Here is a 21,342-nt window from a genome sequence, read left to right as displayed (position 1 = left end):
CCTGCTAGGGTTCTGTTTGTAAGAAGATTGAATGCCCTCACTGTGCTTGGCTGGATTTCCTCTAAATCAGGGGCAGGGGCGGACTGACCATTGGGCCACTCTGGCACTGCCCGAGGGCCCAATGCCACTAGGGGGCCCCATCAGGGTTGCCAGCCTCAGTAAAACCAGGGACAGTATGTAAAAATCTGTGTTTTTTTTTTTTACATCTGTCTCTGAAATGTCCCTTACTGACATCCTTTTGGTCTAAAAATCCTGAGATTATAGCTGCCCCACCTCTCCAGTACCTTCTCAGCATGGGTGGGAACGGAGTTCCTGTACTTTTTCCACAACAGGAACTCAGTTCCCATTAGCAGCCGTGTCCTGCAAGACTTTGAAGTATGCGAGGTGTGTGGGAGGTGCTACACCAGCAGCCACGACACAGCTCACAATAGTAAGTGCCCCACACCTGACCATTCAGGCACTGCCAGTAGGGGGCCCCATGACAGCTTCCGCTTCGACCTCCCTTTCGGGTAGATCAGGTCTCTGCTGCTAAGAGATTGTATTTAGTCAGACCTCTCGTCATGCGCTCCTCCCTGCCGGCCCCTCCTGATTTCTGTCTCCTCATCCCCCCCCCCAGTCTCCTGCATACTTGCTCTGTGTGTCCCACTGAATCCCCCCCTCCTCTATCTTCAGAGCCATATGATGAGAGAACCCAGAGGAGGAGCACAGCTATTCTGCTCACAGGACATGCAGGGAGAGAGGTGAGCTGAGGGAGGAACATCAGTTTGGGGTGGTAAGCTGGGCACAATACCTGGCAAAGTTTAATGCCAGGAGGGAAGTTTATGTGGAAATATGTGAAGGGTTGGAATAGCAGCGAGTGTGTGTTGGAGCCCCTGCAGAGTTTGCAGCCCCCCCCCCCAAGCTAACATACATCTCCTAAGCAGGAACACATCACTATCTCCTCAAGCATTCTGTCCAGATAATGTGCACTTCATTTATCATCTTTCCGTTTAACCCTGTGTTATCCAAACTCTGTTCAATGAAAAGTGTAAACTCACCACATAAACACTCTATATACAAAATAACATTCCCCAATAAAGATCAGAACATGATGTTCACATTCGCATTGGAAGCACAATGGAATGAATGCCGATTATTCCGAGAATTACCGTATTTATGTATGAGGATTGTTTTTTTTATGTACTAACAGTTAAGCTTCATACACACAATACGAAAATTGGATGAAAAATACCACTTTTAAAGCGTTCCTGCATATGAGCGTATCGTTTTTTTTTTTTTTTTGGTGGGCGAGTGGATCTTGGGTGGGAGTTCCCACACTTTTTTCCCCAGGACTTGAGCCCTGGAAACATGTCTGTATATACTGTGTGTTTGTATACTGTGTGTGTGTATACTGTGTGTGTGTATACTGTGTGGCCCCATAATCTCAGATTGCCTAGGGGCCCCATAATCTCCTATTTCCTGGGGCCCCATGAGTTGTCAGTCCACCCCTGATCAGGGGGTCTCCAAACTTTCCAAACAAAGGGCCAGTTTACTGTCCTGCAGGCTTTAGAGGGGCCCAACTGCTGCCAGTGGGAGTAGAAAATGGCTTGGCATCAACTGCAATGAACAATGCCTCACCATTGGTATCAGTGGGAGGAAGAGGTCTCCATTGATTGTTTCAATGGAAGGAATACTTCCCTGTTGATGGTGTCACAATGGAAAAATAATGCCCCATCATTTGTGTCAGTAGGTGGAATAGTGCCCCACCATTTGTCAGTGGGAGGAATAGTGTCCCATCATTGGTATCAGTGGGAGGAATAGTGCCCCATCTTTGGTGTCAGTAGGAGGAATAGTGCCCCATCATTGGTATCAGTGGGAGGAATAGTGCCCCATCATTGGTATCAGTGGGAGGAATAATGCCCGATCATTGGTGTCAGTGGGAGGAATAGTGTCCCATCATTGGTGTCAGTGGGAGGAATAGTGCCCCATCATTGGTATCAGTGGGAGGAATAGTGCCCCATCATTGGTATCAGTGGGAGGAATAGTGCCCCATCATTGGTATCAGTGGGAGGAATAGTGCCCCATCATTGGTATCAGTGGGAGGAATAATGCCCGATCATTGGTGTCAGTGGGAGGAATAGTGCCCCATCATTGGTGTCAGTGGGAGGAATAGTGCCCCATCATTGGTGTCAGTGGGAGGAATAGTGCCCCCTCATTGGTGTCAGTGGGAGGAATAGTGCCCCATCTTTGGTGTCAGTGGGAGGAATAGTGTCCCATCTTTGGTGTCAGTGGGAGGAATAGTGCCCCATCATTGGTGTCACTGGGAGGAATAGTGCCCCATCATTGGTGTCAGTGGGAGAAATAGTGCCCCATTGTTGGTATCAGTGGGAGAAATAATGCCCCATCATTGGTGTCAGTGGAATAGTGGCCAGAAATAGGGCCCCTTGGCCACAGTTTGGAGAGCACTCGTCTAGATGCTCATTTTTCCTCCCAAAAAAAGACTCCTAGTTTAATTGGCTTCCACTCATTGACCTACATCAAGTTTGTCATGGAACACTGAACTCTTCAGCGCCTCATCATTGGTGGCAGTGTGAGGGGTAGTGTCCTATCATTGGTGTCAGTGGGAGGAGTAGTGTCCTATCATTGGTGTCAGTGGGAGGGGTAGTGTCCTATCATTGGTGTCAGTGGGAGGAGTAGTGTCCTATCATTGGTGTCAGTGGGAGGAGTAGTGTCCTATCATTGGTGTCAGTGGGAGGAGTAGTGTCCTATCATTGGTGTCAGTGGGAGGAGTAGTGTCCTATCATTGGTGTCAGTGGGAGGAGTAGTGTCCTGTCATTGGTGTCAGTGGGATGAATAGTGTCCTGTCATTGGTGTCAGTGGGAGGAGTAGTGTCCTGTCATTGGTGTCAGTGGGAGGAATAGTGTCCTGTCATTGGTGTCAGTGGGAGGAGTAGTGTCCTATCATTGGTGTCAGTGGGAGGAGTAGTGCCCTATCATTGGTGTCAGTGGGAGGAGTAGTGTCCTGTCATTGGTGTCAGTGGGAGGAATAGTGTCCTATCATTGGTGTCAGTGGGAGGAATAGTGTCCTGTCATTGGTGTCAGTGGGAGGAGTAGTGTCCTGTCATTGGTGTCAGTGGGAGGAATAGTGTCCTGTCATTGGTGTCAGTGGGATGAATAGTGTCCTGTCATTGGTGTCAGTGGGAGGAGTAGTGTCCTGTCATTGGTGTCAGTGGGAGGAGTAGTGTCCTGTCATTGGTGTCAGTGGGAGGAATAGTGTCCTGTCATTGGTGTCAGTGGGAGGAATAGTGTCCTGTCATTGGTGTCAGTGGGAGGAGTAGTGTCCTATCATTGGTGTCAGTGGGAGGAGTAGTGTCCTATCATTGGTGTCAGTGGGAGGAGTAGTGCCCTATCATTGGTGTCAGTGGGAGGAGTAGTGTCCTGTCATTGGTGTCAGTGGGAGGAATAGTGTCCTGTCATTGGTGTCAGTGGGATGAATAGTGTCCTGTCATTGGTGTCAGTGGGAGGAATAGTGTCCTGTCATTGGTGTCAGTGGGAGGAATAGTGTCCTGTCATTGGTGTCAGTGGGAGGAATAGTGTCCTGTCATTGGTGTCAGTGGGAGGAATAGTGTCCTGTCATTGGTGGCAGTGGGAGGAACAGTACCCCTTTTTGGACCTTGTGCTAGGTCTGTAGCTCCGAAGGCATAAATCTAGACAGCCATTCAAATAGCATTTTCATCGAGTGGCCAGCAATTGCAGCACCTTAACAGTTTTGCAAAATATTGATGCATTATTAACCCCTTTCTGCCTGGCTACAGCATTCCTTTAAATGGATTTTTACACATAAGGGACAGTATGGACTTCCAGATGATGGGACCACTCTTATTGGCTGCCACCGTGGTCACTCAATTGAAAACCGATCCCACCAGCTCCCAATCATGACTGGAGAACCTGGATTTGTCTATGACATGCTCGGTAGTTTTGCTGGGGGAACACAGTGAGCTTGCTTTTGGCACAGAAACAATGGCCATCCATCCATGGGCGCATATGTGTGACACATGGGCATTAAAGCCCATCCTATTTGATGCCGTACATATGTGTTACATGGGCGGCAATAGCTCCATATATATACATTAACTTACCTATAGCTATACAGTATGACTCTCTCCCTGACGAAGGGATATAACTGGTCCCAAAACGCGTCGGGCTGTCCGGATCTACATGAGAATCTACCAGTATCACCATCTTTGTTTTTATATTTTTTGAATATTGTGCAATTATTTATGTATATATGTAATTTTTGAATAAAATATATTTTTTTTACCATTATACACTGTTGTCCTTAAAGTCCCATCCCCTCTGGTTTTTTTTTTTTTTTTCTATTGCATTCTGGGATGTAGGCAACCTTTGGCCTACTTGGATGGATATTCTCTTTTATGTCTATAGCTATGGAGGGCTCATTAGATTGCAAGCTTCTAGAGCAGGGACTGCTATGGACAATTTAAAGCAGGCTTAGTGGTTAGCACTTCTACCTAATTGTCTCCTGACTAAACTGGTTTTAGTATAAGCGTGCATGTGAGTTAGGGACCTTAAATTGATGGCTCCTTGAGAGTAGAGATTAATGTGAATGTACATAATAATAAATGCTGGTAATAAATAAAGACCTATAATCCGATACATTGTTTCTTGTTAGGGGCTTGTTCAGATAGGTTGGCATAGGAAGGTAAAAATAGGCAGCTAAAACACGGTTTACCACCTCTCATGCTAGAAAGTTTTTTTTTTTTGTTTTTTTTTTTTTTTTTTGGGGGGGGGGGGGAAGGGTGCATGTGATCAGCACAGGGCCAATCAGCACTGTCCAGACAGAGGGTCAGGAGTCATGTAGCTTCTCATAGGACAGTCAGAGGAGAATGAAAACTCCTCCTACAAACTTTAACCAGACAAGGATAGAGGTCACAAGATTGCTATATAGTGTCGGAGAGAAAAGCTTTTTAGCCGTTTATATTTACTAAAATAATTGCATTTCCATGTTCTGTGTACTGTGGGAGACCAGATATAGTGAATGCAGGCTCTTGGGGAGACCGGATATAGTGAATGCAGAGTCCTGGAGAGACCAGATATAGTGAATGCAGAGTCCTGGGAAGACCAGATATAGTTAATGCAGGGTCCTGGGGAGACCAGATATAGTGAATGCAGAGTCCTGGGGAGACCAGATATAGTGAATGCAGAGTCCTGGAGAGACCAGATATAGTGAATGCAGGGTCCTGGGGAGACCAGATATAGTGAATGCAGGGTCCTGGGGAGACCAGATATAGTGAATGCAGGGTCCTGGGGAGACCAGATATAGTGAATGTAGGGTCCTGGGGAGACCAGATATAGTGAATGCAGGGTCCTGGGGAGACCAGATATAGTGAATGCAGAGTCCTGGGGAGACCAGATATAGTGAATGCAGGGTCCTGGGGAGACCAGATATAGTGAATGCAGGGTCCTGGGGAGACCAGATATAGTGAATGTAGGGTCCTGGGGAGACCAGATATAGTGAATGCAGGGTCCTGGGGAGACCAGATATAGTGAATGCAGAGTCCTGGAGAGACCCGATATAGTGAATGCAGGGTCCTGGGGAGACCAGATATACTGAAAGCAGAGTCCTGGGGAGACCAGATATACTGAAAGCAGAGTCATGGGAAGACCAGATATAGTGAATGCAGAGTCCTGGGGAGACCAGATATAGTGAATGCAGAGTCCTGGAGAGACCAGATATAGTGAATGCAGGGTCCTGGGGAGACCAGATATAGTGAATGCAGGCTCCTGGGTAGACCAGATATAGTGAATGCAGGGTCCTGGGGAGACCAGATATAGTGAATGCAGAGTCCTGGGGAGACCAGATATAGTGAATGCAGGCTCCTGGGGAGACCAGATATAGTGAATGCAGGCTCCTGGGTATACCAGATATAGTGAATGCAGGGTCCTGGGGAGACCAGATATAGTGAATGCAGAGTCCTGGGGAGACCAGATATAGTGAATGCAGGGTCCTGGGGAGACCAGATATAGTGAATGCAGAGTCCTGGGGAGATCAGATATAGTGAATGCAGGGTCCAGATATAGTGAATGCAGGGTCCAGATATAGTGAATGCAGGGTCCAGATATAGTGAATGCAGGGTCCTGGGGAGATCAGATATAGTGAATGCAGGCTCCTGGGTTTAGTAATACTTTAAGAATGAATGGCAGCGCACCGCACCTTTGCAAGGAGCATGAGGTGCTGCCCGTTGCAGTAACATGTATGGGAGTGTGTTTTCCTGCAACACAATAATGTGAATGGGCACATGGCCTATGACTAAGTACCCACCGGTGGACATCTCAGCCTGTGGACCAACAGCAGGGTAACCACATGCTCAAAAAGATGCATGCACCTTATATGTGCGTTTCATGCTTTTGACAGGTGCATATCATTGCAGTTTTTTTACAGCAAGGCCAATTCTTGCTTTTATCAAGAGCACCTCTACAGGGTTACGGTGGGAAGGCGCCACCGACACCCAAAGACTAATTTTTACTCACCCGTTACTCCTATACAAAGTCAAAGTGACACCAGAATGTACCCAAGAAAAAATCTCTAATCTTGTTCCATATGCACTACATTGTAGCCTCATCATTCACACGGGGCCCCCCAGCTGTTGCTGAGCAAAATAAAAAAATAAAGGCAGCTTGCAGGGAAAATTTATAAATACAATTATTGCTGCAGCAGATTCTAGACATGGTACAGATCTGCCACTTTACAGGTAGACTAAGGGGACCCCCAGGCACTATATTGGAAGGAATTGTTCATATTTTTTTTTGCTTTCACTTTAAAAAGGCTACTTTTTAGGCTACTTCCACACTGGGGCGCTTAGCACGCTGTCAGTAAAGCAGCGCTATATTTAGCGGTGCTTTACCGACGTTTTAGCGGCGCTGATCGGCCGCTAGCGGGGCAGTTTTAAAAAGGGTTAAAACCGCCCGCAAGCCCCAATGTTTTCAATGGGAAGGGGCGCTTTAGGAGCGGTAAATACACCGCTCCTACAGCGCTCCAAAGATGCGGCTCGCGGGATGTTTTTGACCGTCCTGCAAGCGCACCACTCCAGTGTGAAATGTGAAAGCCCTTGGAGTGCACTGAGCGGCTCTTTCAGGGCGCTTTGCAGGCGCTATTTTTAGCACTTTAGCGCCTGAAAAGCGCCTCAGTGTGAAAGGGGTGTTATTGATACATGTCCCCCAGGGCAGGACCCCTATAGCCATTGTATGCCCAATTACTTGCATATAACTTTATACTTTTGATTTTTGGCATTCGGGTCCCCGTTGACTTTAATAGGGTTTGTTATTCGGGTCTGAACTTTTGCGGTGTTCGAAAGTTCTGGTTGCGAACCGAACAGAGGTCTATTCGGCCCATCCCTACTAATAATTCAGGATAATAATAGTGAATCTGGCTGCTGCATAGACCTTAGTTAGACTGTAAGTTGCAGTCTGATCACTGGAGAGGAAAGGAGACTAAGGAAATGCGCCCTCCTGCCTGCAGCAGACTGATGACATCATCCCTGCCTAAGCAAAGTCACTGCACTGGAGTCCAAAAACAGGTTTTTAATGATAAATATAGAAAATGGTATATGTTGGGAATTTGTTTATGCATTTGTAAAGCTAAGACCATCTTAACATCTCTGCAAGGCACAGAGCTATTTAAATAAATATTAGTATTGGCACCTTGGCAATATTAGATTGCAAGCTCCTCTGGTGCACAGACTGATACCAATAACAAATCAATATTACAAAAAAAAAAAGAGAAGAAAAAAAAAACACCAAATACCCCAGAGTTCTAAACAGAAATAAATCAGGATATTAATAAAGCATCTGGCTGCTGCATAGAAGTTTGTTAGACTGTAAGTTTCAGTCTAATCACTGGAAAGGAAAGAAGACTAAGGAAATGCTTCCTCCTGCATGCAGCAGAATGATGACATCATCGCAGCCTAGGCAAAGTCACTGACTGGAATCTAAGAACAGGCTTTTAATTATAAAAAGGTAGAGAACAGTATATGTCTGGAATGTATTCATGCATTTGTAAAGCTAAGAAGATCTTAACATCTCTGCAAGGCACAGAGCTATTTAAATACATATTAGCATCAGCACCTTGGGAATATTAGATTGCAAGCTCCTCTGGTGCACAGACTGATACTAATAACAGTTCTATGTTACAAAAAAAAAATACTCCAATCAATAAAATAAAAGACACCAAATACCCCAGAGCTCTATACAGAAACAATTCAGGATAATAATAGTGAATCTGGCTGCTGCATAGAAGTTAGTTAGACTGTAAGTTTCAGTCTGATCACTGGAGAGGAGAGGAGACTGAGGAAATGCTTCCTCCTGCCTGCAGCATATTGATGACATCATCGCAGCCTAGGCAAAGGTACTGCACTGGAGTCTAAGAACTGTTTTTTTAATTATAAAAAGGTGGAGAACAGTATATGTCGGGAATGTATTCATGCATTTGTAAAGCTAATGCCGCGTACACACGATCGAATTGTCCGGCGTACTTAGTCCGCCGAAACGCATTTCACCGGACAATTCGATCATGTGTGGGCTTCAGCAGACTTTCTCAGCGTAAAGTCCGGCGGACTTAGAAAGTATTTTTGCAGTCCAATCTTTCCGCCGGACTCGGGTTTCAGCGAACAATACGTTCGTCAGTATGCTAGGCGGACTAAGAATGACGCATGCTCAGAAGAAAATTACGAAAAGGAAGCTATTGGCTACTGGCTATTGAACTTCCTTTTTCTAGTCCCGTCGTACGTGCTGTACGTCATCGCGCTAGCAAACGCCGGACTTTCTGTGTGTCCGTGTGTGTCCAAGTCCGTTCGGTAGAAAGTGCGCCGGACTATCCGCCGGATTGTTTGCCGGACTAAGTACGCCGGACAATTCGATCGTGTGTGCGTGGCATAGGAAGATCTTAACATCTCTGCAAGGCACAGAGCTATTTAAATAAATATTAGCATTGGCACCTTGGCAATATTAGATTGCAAGCTCCTCTGGTGCACAGACTGATACCAATAACAGTTCTGTGTTACAAAAAAATAAATACAATAAAACACCAAATACTCCAGATCTCTATACAGAAATAAATCAGGATAATAATAGTGAATCTGTCTGCTTGCATAGACGTTAGTTAGACTGTAAGTTTCAGTCTGATCACTGGAGAGGAAAGGAGACTAAGGAAATGCCTCCTTCTGCCTGCAGCAGATGGATGACATCATCGCAGCCTAGGCAAAGGTACTGCACTGAAGTCCAAGAACAGGTTTTTAATTATAAAAAAGGTAGAGAACAGTATATGTCGGGAATGTATTCATGCATTTGTAAAGCTAAGAAGATGTTAACCTCTCTGCAAGGTACAGATCTATTTAAATAAAAGCATCAGCACCTTGGGAATATTAGATTGCAAGCTCCTCTGGTGCACAGACAGATACTAATAACAGTTCTATGTTACAAAAAGAAAACACCAAATACCCCAGAGCTCTATACAGAAATACATCAGGATGATAATAGTGCATCTGTCTGTTAGACTGTAAGCTCCTTTGATGTAATGCTCTCTATAATATGTTAGCACTACATGAAACTGAGAAGAAAAAAAAAAAAAATGAGATCTCTATATAATATACAAGGCTGCCACCCTCCGAGATGAGGATGAGAAGATGGTGTGATGGTGCAATGAGGACACCAACAGCTAACCTAGATAACTGCTGCCTGCCTGGTCCTCCAGCTTGTCAGGGCTGGAGCTTCATACTGGCAATAATCTGCAGGCACATTCATCAGACACTTATTTTAAATGCTAACAAGGAGGCTTTGCAGGACACACAGAGGAGCCTGGTCCTGTCACTGCTGTGTCTGGGGGATCATCAAGGGCATTTTATCTGCTTGTAGGCTGTCACTCTCTATGGCAAGGTCTCTAATAAAGGGAAACAGCTGTTCGATTTTATTTTTATTTTATTTTTAAAGCTGCCTTGTAAGGGGCAAGGGGTGGTGATGGCAGCGCCCCTGCGGAGCGCACCCAGCAGGTGACACTGATAATGCCCCCCTCATCAGACATTCTTCCGTATTAATGAGCAACACAAACAGCTGACATTTTAATCAGATCACAATGAGGATTAGGGACAGCTGGGCAATCAGGATGGAGGGGGGAAGGCTTCTGCGGATTCAGATTACAAAAGGTGGCATTTTTCAAATGCAAAAAAACAAACGCAAACAAGCCTGGTTTAATATCAAGGTGGGCATTGTAGGTAATAATGGCCAAGTCCAGTCATAAAAAGAAAAAGTCATAAATGATTCCCCCCCATACCCTGTGATTGCATGATTTACACACCCTGTCTTCTTGGCACGCCTATAAGCATGTCCCTGAAACCTAGACATAGGTGCAGCTCAGGTCTGAGGGACCAGCCTCACCAGCTGCTGCACGTCAAATCCTTCTATGCAATACCGTGGCAAGCACCCAACACCCATTCATGTAGTGAAAGAGTGGAAAAGCCTAAATTGAGCCCCTGTGCTTGCCCATTCATATCTGTGCTGGCATACTATACCACAAAACCATCTTAACCTCCTTCAGATACTGTCATGCCAGCTTTATTGACACCAACGACTTGGCATTACCTCCTGTTTCATGCTAGCCCAAGGCAAGCACCCAGCACCCCCTCATACCAGCCTCTTACACACTCAGATAGTGACAGTGTAAAATACTTAATGTAAGCTTTGACTGCACATTGCACATGCCCTGTGCTGGCATATGATGCCATTAATACCCCTGTGGGTTCATTCGAATGCATCCCACCTCTAAGGACACCATATACTTGACCACTGTCTGTTCAATGCACAAGGCAAGCACCCAACAGCCACTCATGTACTGTATAATACCAATACCTTATAGCATCAGATAGTGATCATGTAAATGTAAGCCTTGATTGCACATTACACATACCCTATGCTGGCATATGATGCCACCAATACCCATGTGGGTTAATTTGAATGTATCCCACCTCTAAGGACACAATAGACTTGACCACTGTCTGTTCAATGCAAATAACGTAAGGGCAAGCAACCAACAGCAACTCATGTACTCTACCAACAACACCTTCAGGTAGTAGTGATCATGTAAATGTATAAGCCCTGATTGCACATGCCCTATGCTGGTATACGATGCCACCAATAGCCCTGTGGGTTCGTTCAGATACATTCCACCTCTAAGGACACCAAAGACTTCACCACCATCTGTTCAATGCACCCAGCACCCACCCCTGTACCATAAATCACCTTAGACCCACTGCTAGTAAGGATGTAACAGACTAGACTGAATCCCTGTGTTTGTATGTGCATACATTGTGATGGTATATGACACCACTAGTACCCCACTAAGCTGCCTCAACCAGGTACAAATAATTCCACCTCTAAGGACACCATAGACTGGACCACGTTCTGTTCAATGCTATAAGCCCAAGCACCCAATCAAGTACCATAGACCACCTTACACCAGATGCTGGTAAAAATGTTACAGACTGGATTGAATTTCTGTGCTTTTCTGTACATAGTGTGATATATACCGGTAATACCACTAGTGCCCCAATGAGCTTCCTCAACCAGGTACATGCCACCCCTAAGGACACCAAAGACTTGAATACCTTCTGTCCAGTGCTGGCAGCCCAAGGCAAGCAATCGGAACCAAATAGGCATCTATACATTGTAAGCCCCCCAGTGCCCTGCAAGCACCCAACATCAAATTGGCATCTACATCTTGTAAGCCCTCAGTGCCCTGCATGCACCCAATACCATATAAGTATCTATATCTTCTAAGCCCCAATGCCCTGTAAGCACCCAGCAGCAAGTAGGCATCTATATTTTGCAAGCTCCAGTGCCCTACAGACACCCAGCACCAAGTAGGTATCTATATTTTGCAATCACCCAGCACCAAGTAGAAATCTAGCCCCGGTGCCTTGCAAGCACCCATCACTTTCTAAGCCCCCTTGCAAGCACTAAACACCAAAAAGGCATGTGTATCATGTAAGCCCACAGTGCCTATAACCCAGCACCAAATAGGGATCCATATAATGTAAGCCCTCAGTGCCCTGCAAGCAACCAGCACAACATAGGGATCCATATCATGTAAGCCCCCAGTGCCCTGCAAGCACCCAGCACCAAATAGGTATCCATATCATGTAAGCCCCCAGTGCCCTGCAAGCACCCAGCACCAAATAGGTATCCATATCATGTAAGCCCCCAGTGCCCTGCAAGCACCCAGCACCAAATAGGTATCCATATCATGTAAGCCCCCAGTGCCCTGCAAGCACCCAGCACCAAATAGGTATCCATATCATGTAAGCCCTCAGTGCCCTGCAAGCACCTAGCACCAAATATGCATCTATACCTTGTAAGTACCCCAGTGCCCTGCAAGCATCTAGCAGCCAGCTCTACCTTGCAAAACCCACCTTGCCCATCATCAGCCTATGCCCTGCACAGCACCAGCCCTGCCTTACCCAATGCACGAGTCCTGGATCATGCTTGCAGTGAACACCAAATGAATTGCCTCCACAGCTCCAAATACAAGGCTGTGCGAACCACAGAAGCCCAGTCTATGTGCCATGCACTTGCTCCAGTGGTCACCCTCCTTATTCAGTCGACATCAATCTGCACAATGACACCCAATGCCCCTGGCATTTCTAGATAGCAAGCATGCACCCAGTACCCAGCCTCTACATACACCCAGCTGGGTGCATCCTGACCTGCCATTCTTACCTGCTTTAGCAGTGAGCATACAAGCCCAGAAAGCAATAATCCCATCCATGGGTGTCATGTCCTGATGTCCTCGGACTGGAGCAGCAAATAATCCTCATGCAGTTAGTTGGAGGCAGCAAAGTTGCCGATGTGTGTGCGAGGCTGCTGTGAGAATGATGCTGTCCTGAGATGCTGAGGCTGAGAGCTAGGAGCGAACCATTGCAGGCACAGGGGGGGACTGAAAGGCAGCATCCAGTCTTCCCCTCCCTGCACCCCACACTGAGCCACAGAACAGGATCTCCATCAATTATTCACACCCAGACACCCAGCTTACTGATTTCTAGTCTGCAAGGTGCATGGAAGAGATCCTCTGATGGGGGATAGTCCCCTCTCACCCCAGAACCTCAGATGATGTATGGAGGGGAGATAGTTCCCTCTCACCCCAGAACCTCAGATGATGTATGGAGGGGGGATAGTCCCCTCTCACCCCAGAACCTCAGATGATGTATGGAGGGGAGATAGTCCCCTCTCACCCCAGAACCTCAGATGATGTATGGAGGGGGGATAGTTCCCTCTCACCCCAGAACCTCAGATGATGTATGGAGGGGGGATAGTCCCCTCTCACCCCAGAACCTCAGATGATGTATGGAGGGGAGATAGTTCCCTCTCACCCCAGAACCTCAGATGATGTATGGAGGGGGGATAGTTCCCTCTCACCCCAGAACCTCAGATGATGTATGGAGGGGGGATAGTTCCCTCTCACCCCAGAACCTCAGATGATGTATGGAGGGGGGATAGTCCCCTCTCACCCCAGAACCTCAGATGATGTATGGAGGGGAGATAGTTCCCTCACCCCAGAACCTCAGATGATGTATGGAGGGGGGATAGTCCCCTCTCACCCCAGAACCTCAGATGATGTATGGAGGGGAGATAGTTCCCTCACCCCAGAACCTCAGATGATGTATGGAGGGGACATAGTTCCCTCTCACCCCAGAACCTCAGATGATGTATGGAGGGGAGATAGTTCCCTCACCCCAGAACCTCAGATGATGTATGGAGGGGAGATAGTCCCCTCTCACCCCAGAACCTCAGATGATGTATGGAGGGGGGATAGTCCCCTCTCACCCCAGAACCTCAGATGATGTATGGAGGGGAGATAGTTCCCTCTCACCCCAGAACCTCAGATGATGTATTGAGGGGGGATAGTTCCCTCTCACCCCAGAACCTCAGATGATGTATGGAGGGGGGATAGTCCCCTCTCACCCCAGAACCTCAGATGATGTATGGAGGGGGGATAGTCCCCTCTCACCCCAGAACCTCAGATGATGTATGGAGGGGAGATAGTCCCCTCTCACCCCAGAACCTCAGATGATGTATGGAGGGGACATAGTTCCCTCTCACCCCAGAACCTCAGATGTATGGAGGAGGGGGATAGTTCCCTCTCACCCCAGAACCTCAGATGTATGGAGGAGGGGACATAGTTCCCTCTCACCCCAGAACCTCAGATGATGTATTGAGGGGAGATAGTCCCCTCTCACCCCAGAACCTCAGATGATGTATGGAGGGGAGATAGTTCCCTCTCACCCCAGAACCTCAGATGATGTATTGAGGGGGGATAGTTCCCTCTCACCCCAGAACCTCAGATGATGTATGGAGGGGGGATAGTCCCCTCTCACCCCAGAACCTCAGATGATGTATGGAGGGGAGATAGTCCCCTCTCACCCCAGAACCTCAGATGATGTATGGAGGGGACATAGTTCCCTCTCACCCCAGAACCTCAGATGTATGGAGGAGGGGGATAGTTCCCTCTCACCCCAGAACCTCAGATGTATGGAGGAGGGGACATAGTTCCCTCTCACCCCAGAACCTCAGATGATGTATTGAGGGGAGATAGTCCCCTCTCACCCCAGAACCTCAGATGATGTATGGAGGGGAGATAGTCCCCTCTCATCGCAGAACCTCAGATGATGTATGGAGGGGAGATAGTTCCCTCTCACCCCAGAACCTCAGATGTATGGAGGAGGGGACATAGTTCCCTCTCACCCTAGAACCTCAGATGATGTATGGAGGGGGGATAGTCCCCTCTCACCCCAGAACCTCAGATGATGTATGGAGGGGAGATAGTCCCCTCTCATCGCAGAACCTCAGATGATGTATGGAGGGGGGATAGTCCCCTCTCACCCCAGAACCTCAGATGATGTATGGAGGGGAGATAGTCCCCTCTCATCGCAGAACCTCAGATGATGTATGGAGGGGGGATAGTCCCCTCTCACCCCAGAACCTCAAATGATGTATGGAGGGGAGATAGTCCCCTCTCACCCCAGAACCTCAGATGATGTATTGAGGGGAGATAGTCCCCTCTCACCCCAGAACCTCAGATGATGTATGGAGGGGAGATAGTCCCCTCTCATCGCAGAACCTCAGATGATGTATGGAGGGGAGATAGTTCCCTCTCACCCCAGAACCTCAGATGATGTATGGAGGGGGGATAGTCCCCTCTCACCCCAGAACCTCAGATGATGTATGGAGGGGAGATAGTCCCCTCTCACCCCAGAACCTCAAATGATGTATGGAGGGGAGATAGTCCCCTCTCACTCCAGAACCTCAGATGATGTATGGAGGGGGGATAGTCCCCTCTCACCCCAGAACCTCAGATGATGTATGGAGGGGAGATAGTCCCCTCTCATCGCAGAACCTCAGATGATGTATGGAGGGGGGATAGTCCCCTCTCACCCCAGAACCTCAAATGATGTATGGAGGGGAGATAGTCCCCTCTCACCCCAGAACCTCAGATGATGTATTGAGGGGAGATAGTCCCCTCTCACCCCAGAACCTCAGATGATGTATGGAGGGGAGATAGTTCCCTCTCACCCCAGAACCTCAGATGATGTATGGAGGGGGGATAGTCCCCTCTCACCCCAGAACCTCAGATGATGTATGGAGGGGAGATAGTCCCCTCTCACCCCAGAACCTCAAATGATGTATGGAGGGGAGATAGTCCCCTCTCACTCCAGAACCTCAGATGATGTATGGAGGGGAGATAGTTCCCTCTCACCCCAGAACCACAGATGATGTATGTAGGGGACATAGTTCCCTCTCACCCCAGAACCTCAGATGTATGGAGGAGGGGGATAGTTCCCTCTCACCCCAGAACCTCAGATGATGTATGGAGGGGAGATAGTTCCCTCTCACCCCAGAACCACAGATGATGTATGTAGGGGACATAGTTCCCTCTCACCCCAGAACCTCAGATGTATGGAGGAGGGGGATAGTTCCCTCTCACCCCAGAACCTCAGATGTATGGAGGAGGGGACATAGTTCCCTCTCACCCTAGAACCTCAGATGATGTATGGAGGGGGGATAGTTCCCTCTCAACCCAGAACCTTAGCTGATGTATGGAGGGGAGATAGTTCCCTCTCACCCCAGAACCTCAGATGATGTATGGAGGGGGGATAGTTCCCTCTCACCCCAGAACCTCAGATGATGTATGGAGGGGGGATAGTCCCCTCTCACCCCAGAACCTCAGATGATGTATGGAGGGGAGATAGTCCCCTCTCACCCCAGAACCTCAAATGATGTATGGAGGGGAGATAGTCCCCTCTCACCCCAGAACCTCAAATGATGTATGGAGGGGAGATAGTCCCCTCTCACCCCAGAACCTCACATGATGTATGGAGGGGAGATAGTTCCCTCTCACCCCAGAACCTCACATGATGTATGGAGGGGAGATAGTTCCCTCTCACCCCAGAACCTCAGATGTATGGAGGAGGGGACATAGTTCCCTCTCACCCCAGAACCTCAGATGTATGGAGGAGGGGACATAGTTCCCTCTCACCCCAGAACCTCAGATGATGTATGGAGGGGGGATAGTTCCCTCTCAACCCAGAACCTCAGATGTATGGAGGAGGGGGATAGTTCCCTCTCACCCCAGAACCTCAAATAATGTATGGAGGGGAGATAGTTCCCTCTCACCCTAGAACCTCAGATGATGTATGGAGGGGGGATAGTTCCCTCTCACCCCAGAACCTCAGATGATGTATGGAGGGGGGATAGTTCCCTCTCACCCCAGAACCTCATATGATGTATGGAGGGGAGATAATTCCCTCTGATCCCAGAACCTCAGATGATGTATGGAGGGGAGATAGTCCCCTCTCACCCCAGAACCTCAGATGATGTATGGAGGGGAGATAGTTCCCTCTCACCCCAGAACCTCATATGATGTATGGAGGGGGGATAGTTCCCTCTCACCCCAGAACCTCAAATGATGTATTGAGGGGAGATAGTTCCCTCTCACCCCAGAACCTCAGATGATGTATGGAGGGGGGATAGTTCCCTCTCACCCCAGAACCACAGATGATGTATGGAGGGGAGATTGTCCCCTCTCACCCCAGAACCTCACATGATGTATGGAGGGGGGATAGTTCCCTCTCACCCCAGAACCTCAGATGATGTATGGAGGGGGGATAGTTCCCTCTCACCCCAGAACCTCAGATGATGTATGGAGGGGGGATAGTTCCCTCTCACCCCAGAACCTCAGATAATGTATGGAGGGGAGACAATTCCCTCTGATCCCAGAACCTCAGATGATGTATGGAGGGGGGATAGTTCCCTCTCACCCCAGAACCACAGATGATGTATGGAGGGGAGATAGTCCCCTCTCACCCCAGAACCTCAGATGATGTATGGAGGGGAGATAGTTCCCTCTCACCCCAGAACCTCAGATGATGTATGGAGGGGGGATAGTTCACTCTCACCCCAGAACCTCAGATGATGTATGGAGGGGAGATAGTTCCCTCTCACCCCAGAACCACAGATGATGTATGGAGGGGGGATAGTCCCCTCTCACCCCAGAACCTCAGATGATGTATGGAGGGGAGATAGTTCCTTCTCACCCCAGAACCTCAGATGATGTATGGAGGGGAGATAGTTCCCTCTCACCCCAGAACCACAGATGATGTATTGAGGGGAGATAGTTCCTTCTCACCCCAGAACCTCAGAAGATGTATGGAGGAGGGGAGATAGTTCCCTCTCACCCCAGAAGATGTATGGAGGGGAGATAGTTCCCTCTTTCCCCGGAAACCTCAGATGATGTATGGAGGAGGGGAGATAGTTCCCTCTTGCCCCAGAACCTCAGGTGATGTATGGAGTGAGGGTAGTTCTCTCTCACCCCAGAACCTCAGATGATGTATGGAGGGGAAAAACTGAGTAGGAGAGAGATTACTAATTATCTTTCATACACTATAGTAGGGGTCTCAGATCAGCCCCAAAGCATGCATCAAAGACCTCAGATCAGCCCCAAAGCATGCATCAAAGACCTCAGATCAGCCCAAATGCATGCATTTCAGACCTCAGACCTCAAACCACCAATGATGGGACACTATTCCTTCCACTGACACCAACATTGGGGCATTATTCTTCAAACTGACACCAACGATGGGGCACTATTCCTGCCGCTGACACCTACGATAAGGCATTATACCTCCTACTGATACCAATGATGTGACACTATTTCTCTAATACCAAAAATAGTTCACTCCCACTGGCCACAGTCCAATCCCTCTAAATTCTGAAGAACAGTAAACAGGCCCTTTGTTTAGAAAGTTTGGAGACTCCTGCCTTAGCCCTTGTACACACGGTCGGAAATTCCGACCACAAAATCCATGTTTTTTCAGACGAATTTTGTCCAAAACTGGTGTTGCATACACACGGTCGGACAAAGTTGTCACAAAATTCGATCGTTCAGAATGTGACGACGTTCGTTCGTTCCGACGGGACTACGTTCAGCCTTGTAGTCAATAGCTTTGCTCTCGTACTTTGATCCGAGCATGCGTGGCACTTTGTCCGATCGGAATTCTCTACAAACGATCCTGCTCTCAAATTTTTTCCGTCAAAATTTCCGACTTAAAAAGTCCGATAGAGCCCACACACAATCGGATTTTCCGACAATATAATCCGATCGGACCGTTTCCGTCGGAATTTCCGACCGTGTGTACAAGGGCTTAGTGTGTTGGAGTGCTACTAAAATTAAGGGTACCCCAATGGACCGCAGCAAGAAAATGTGTCTCGGCTTTCTCTTCCACTTTGATGAACGAGTGTTTGTACATTAAAAAAGATACATATATAAAAAAAGGATTTGAATCGGAAAAGTGTTACTTTGTGTTTAGTGTTGCTTTTTCTGTGCAGCTTTGTAAATGTGTGTGTCTATGTATGTAAGATACGGACTTGGAAGCTCCTTGATGGCAAGGACTGATGTCAAAGTACGCTATGTTAAATGCTGCATAAATTGTCGGTGCAATATAAATGTGTGCAGCCTATTGTATTAGAGTGTGCACACCAAAGCTGAAACGCGCGCGGGTGTGTGTGTGTATATATATATGAAATAAAAACACACACACTTATAAATAAATGTATTTAAAAAATGTATTAAAGCCTGCATCTTGTCAGTGGACAGTGTTTTTTATTTTTTATTATTTTAGATTTTTTAAAATATGTTTTATTGGGGGGGCTTTGATGAAACATCAGGGGTCTAAACAGACCCCTGATGTCTCACTTTTGAGAATGAGAAGGGGGCTGACTTCCCAGTCCCTTTTTCTGCAGCCTCAGCTGCCCAGTGCACAAATGGGTTTCTGGGAAGTGCTCTGTGCTGAGCAGATTTCTGTTATCAGAAACTGAAGCATAGTAAACACAATTTACTATACTTCACTTATGAATGAACACGGCAAGTGATTGATATTGAAAAAAGGCAGAGGAAGAGGAAGAGGGACAATAGAGGTGGCAACAGTGGTATATACTGGTACCGATCCACTTTATTTTCCTCCTCCAGCCGCTGAATGCCGGCCAGAGGGAAAGGAGGAGAAGCAGACTTTCAGTGGCTGCAGGAAGAAAATACAAATAAGATCCAGTAAATGTCATCCCCGCCGCCCCTTCCTGACCAGGTCCTGGGGGTTGGCAAGGGAGGGTTATGGTCTACCCAGCACCTGGTAACCCCCGGATTAGGGTGTGCCCAGGCACTACCCCCATGCGCACGTCTACGTTCACATCTATGCATGTGCGGTTGTTGGGATTTTGAGGCCTGTTTTCTGATGCATCCCTGCATTTCTCATGCGTGTTTTTAATGCATTTTTGGGAAGTGGTAATGTTGCTAGGAGGTGTCTGCTGTCTATGCATTTTTCCTGCATTTTGAATTTGATGCAAAGTCTATGGATCCCCAAAACGCACCGCACACAGGTCAAAACTGCATAGACGTGAACGTGACCCACAGAAAGTAATGTTAACTGGACTGTGGTATGTCTCTGCAAATCTGCAAACGCACTGCAAAACGCATATGGGTGAACCCCGCCTTAGGACCAGTTCACAACAGAATTGTAATGTAAATGTAAACGTAAAGAAATGCATGCACTCATTTTTTTTTTTTTTTTTTTTTAGCAAAACTATACTCCCATAAAAGCTTATGGCTCACAAACGCTGATAAATGCAGAATAGCTGCGTTTTTCAGCATTTTTTTTTTGCAGAGCCAAAAAACTCCTCTGAAAAACCACTAGTTCTCGGTTATTTTTCCAACTCCGGTTCTCTGAGGTGACAAGAGACCGATCGTGTGTTCATACAAAGAATACAAAGTATGAACAGCGATCTATCTCTTCCCCTAGCAATTCCCATTCCCCCTTGAGTTAGAACATGTAGCAGGGAACACAGTTAACTCCTTGATTGCCCCCTAGTGTTTAACCCCTTCCCTACCAGTGACATTTTTACAGTAATCAATGCATTTTTATAGCACTGATCGCTGTATAAATGCCAATGATCCCAAAAATGTGTCAAAATTGTCTGATGTGTCTGCCATAATGTCGCAGTCCCTCCCGATAAAAATCGCAGATCACCGCCAGAAAAAAATGTATAATAAAAAATGCCATAAAACTATCCCCTATTTTGTAAACGCTGTAACTTTTGCTGTAACTTTTGCGCAAACCAATCACGCTTATTTTTATTTTTTATTATTATTTTTATTATTTTATTATTTTTTTTTATCAAAAATATGTAGAATACGTATCGGCCTAAACTGAAGGAATTTTTTATATATATATATATATATATATATATATATATATATATATATATATATATATATATATATATATATATATATATAATTTTGGGGGATATTTATTATAGTAAAAAGTAAAAAATAATGCATTTTTTTCAAAATTGCCTCTATTTATTTGTTTATGACGCAAAAAATAAAAACCGCAGAGGTGATCAAATACTAACAAAAAGAAAGCTCTATTTGTGGGGAAAAAAAGTGCTCTGGTCAGACAGGGGGTAAAATCTTCCGGGGTTGAAGCGGTTAATGAAAAAAAAAATGGCCAAAACCGCTAACGCCAAAAAACTAGGGAAAATGCGCAATAACGCTAATGTAAAAACGCAGCTGAAATCTGAAAAACTGGCGTTTGGTGCTGCTGTAGCGCTGGCATTTTTAAAACGTCCTGTGTGCATGAGCCCCAACACTGTATACTGCGTTAAGCCGGGTTAATCGTTTTTTAAGCTGTAGTAATTGGATTTGGGAGTGGGAAATAGAAGAGGGTGGAGAAACGCTGCTAAACGCTAAAGC

The 21,342-nt window shown here is 46.9% G+C and overlaps 1 protein-coding gene across 1 annotated transcript in view; it reads right to left on the bottom strand.

Moving 5' to 3' along the window:
- Positions 1-13,020, bottom strand: part of NELL1 (neural EGFL like 1) — a 1,213,537-nt gene extending 1,200,517 nt beyond the window's left edge. Inside the window, exon 1 of the mRNA XM_077453437.1 lies at positions 12,762-13,020. Within this exon, the coding sequence (XP_077309563.1) occupies positions 12,762-12,819 (58 nt within the window). The 5' untranslated portion in view covers positions 12,820-13,020. The remainder of the gene's footprint in view (positions 1-12,761) is intronic.
- Positions 13,021-21,342: the final 8,322 nt, after the last annotated feature.

This window comes from Lithobates pipiens, unplaced genomic scaffold (assembly GCF_037356315.1).
Source record: "Lithobates pipiens isolate NorthernLeopardFrog02 unplaced genomic scaffold, aLitPip1_a1.2 Scaffold_24, whole genome shotgun sequence".
NCBI classification, from domain to species: Eukaryota; Metazoa; Chordata; class Amphibia; order Anura; family Ranidae; genus Lithobates; species Lithobates pipiens.
This window is presented reverse-complemented; position numbering and strand designations above follow the sequence as displayed.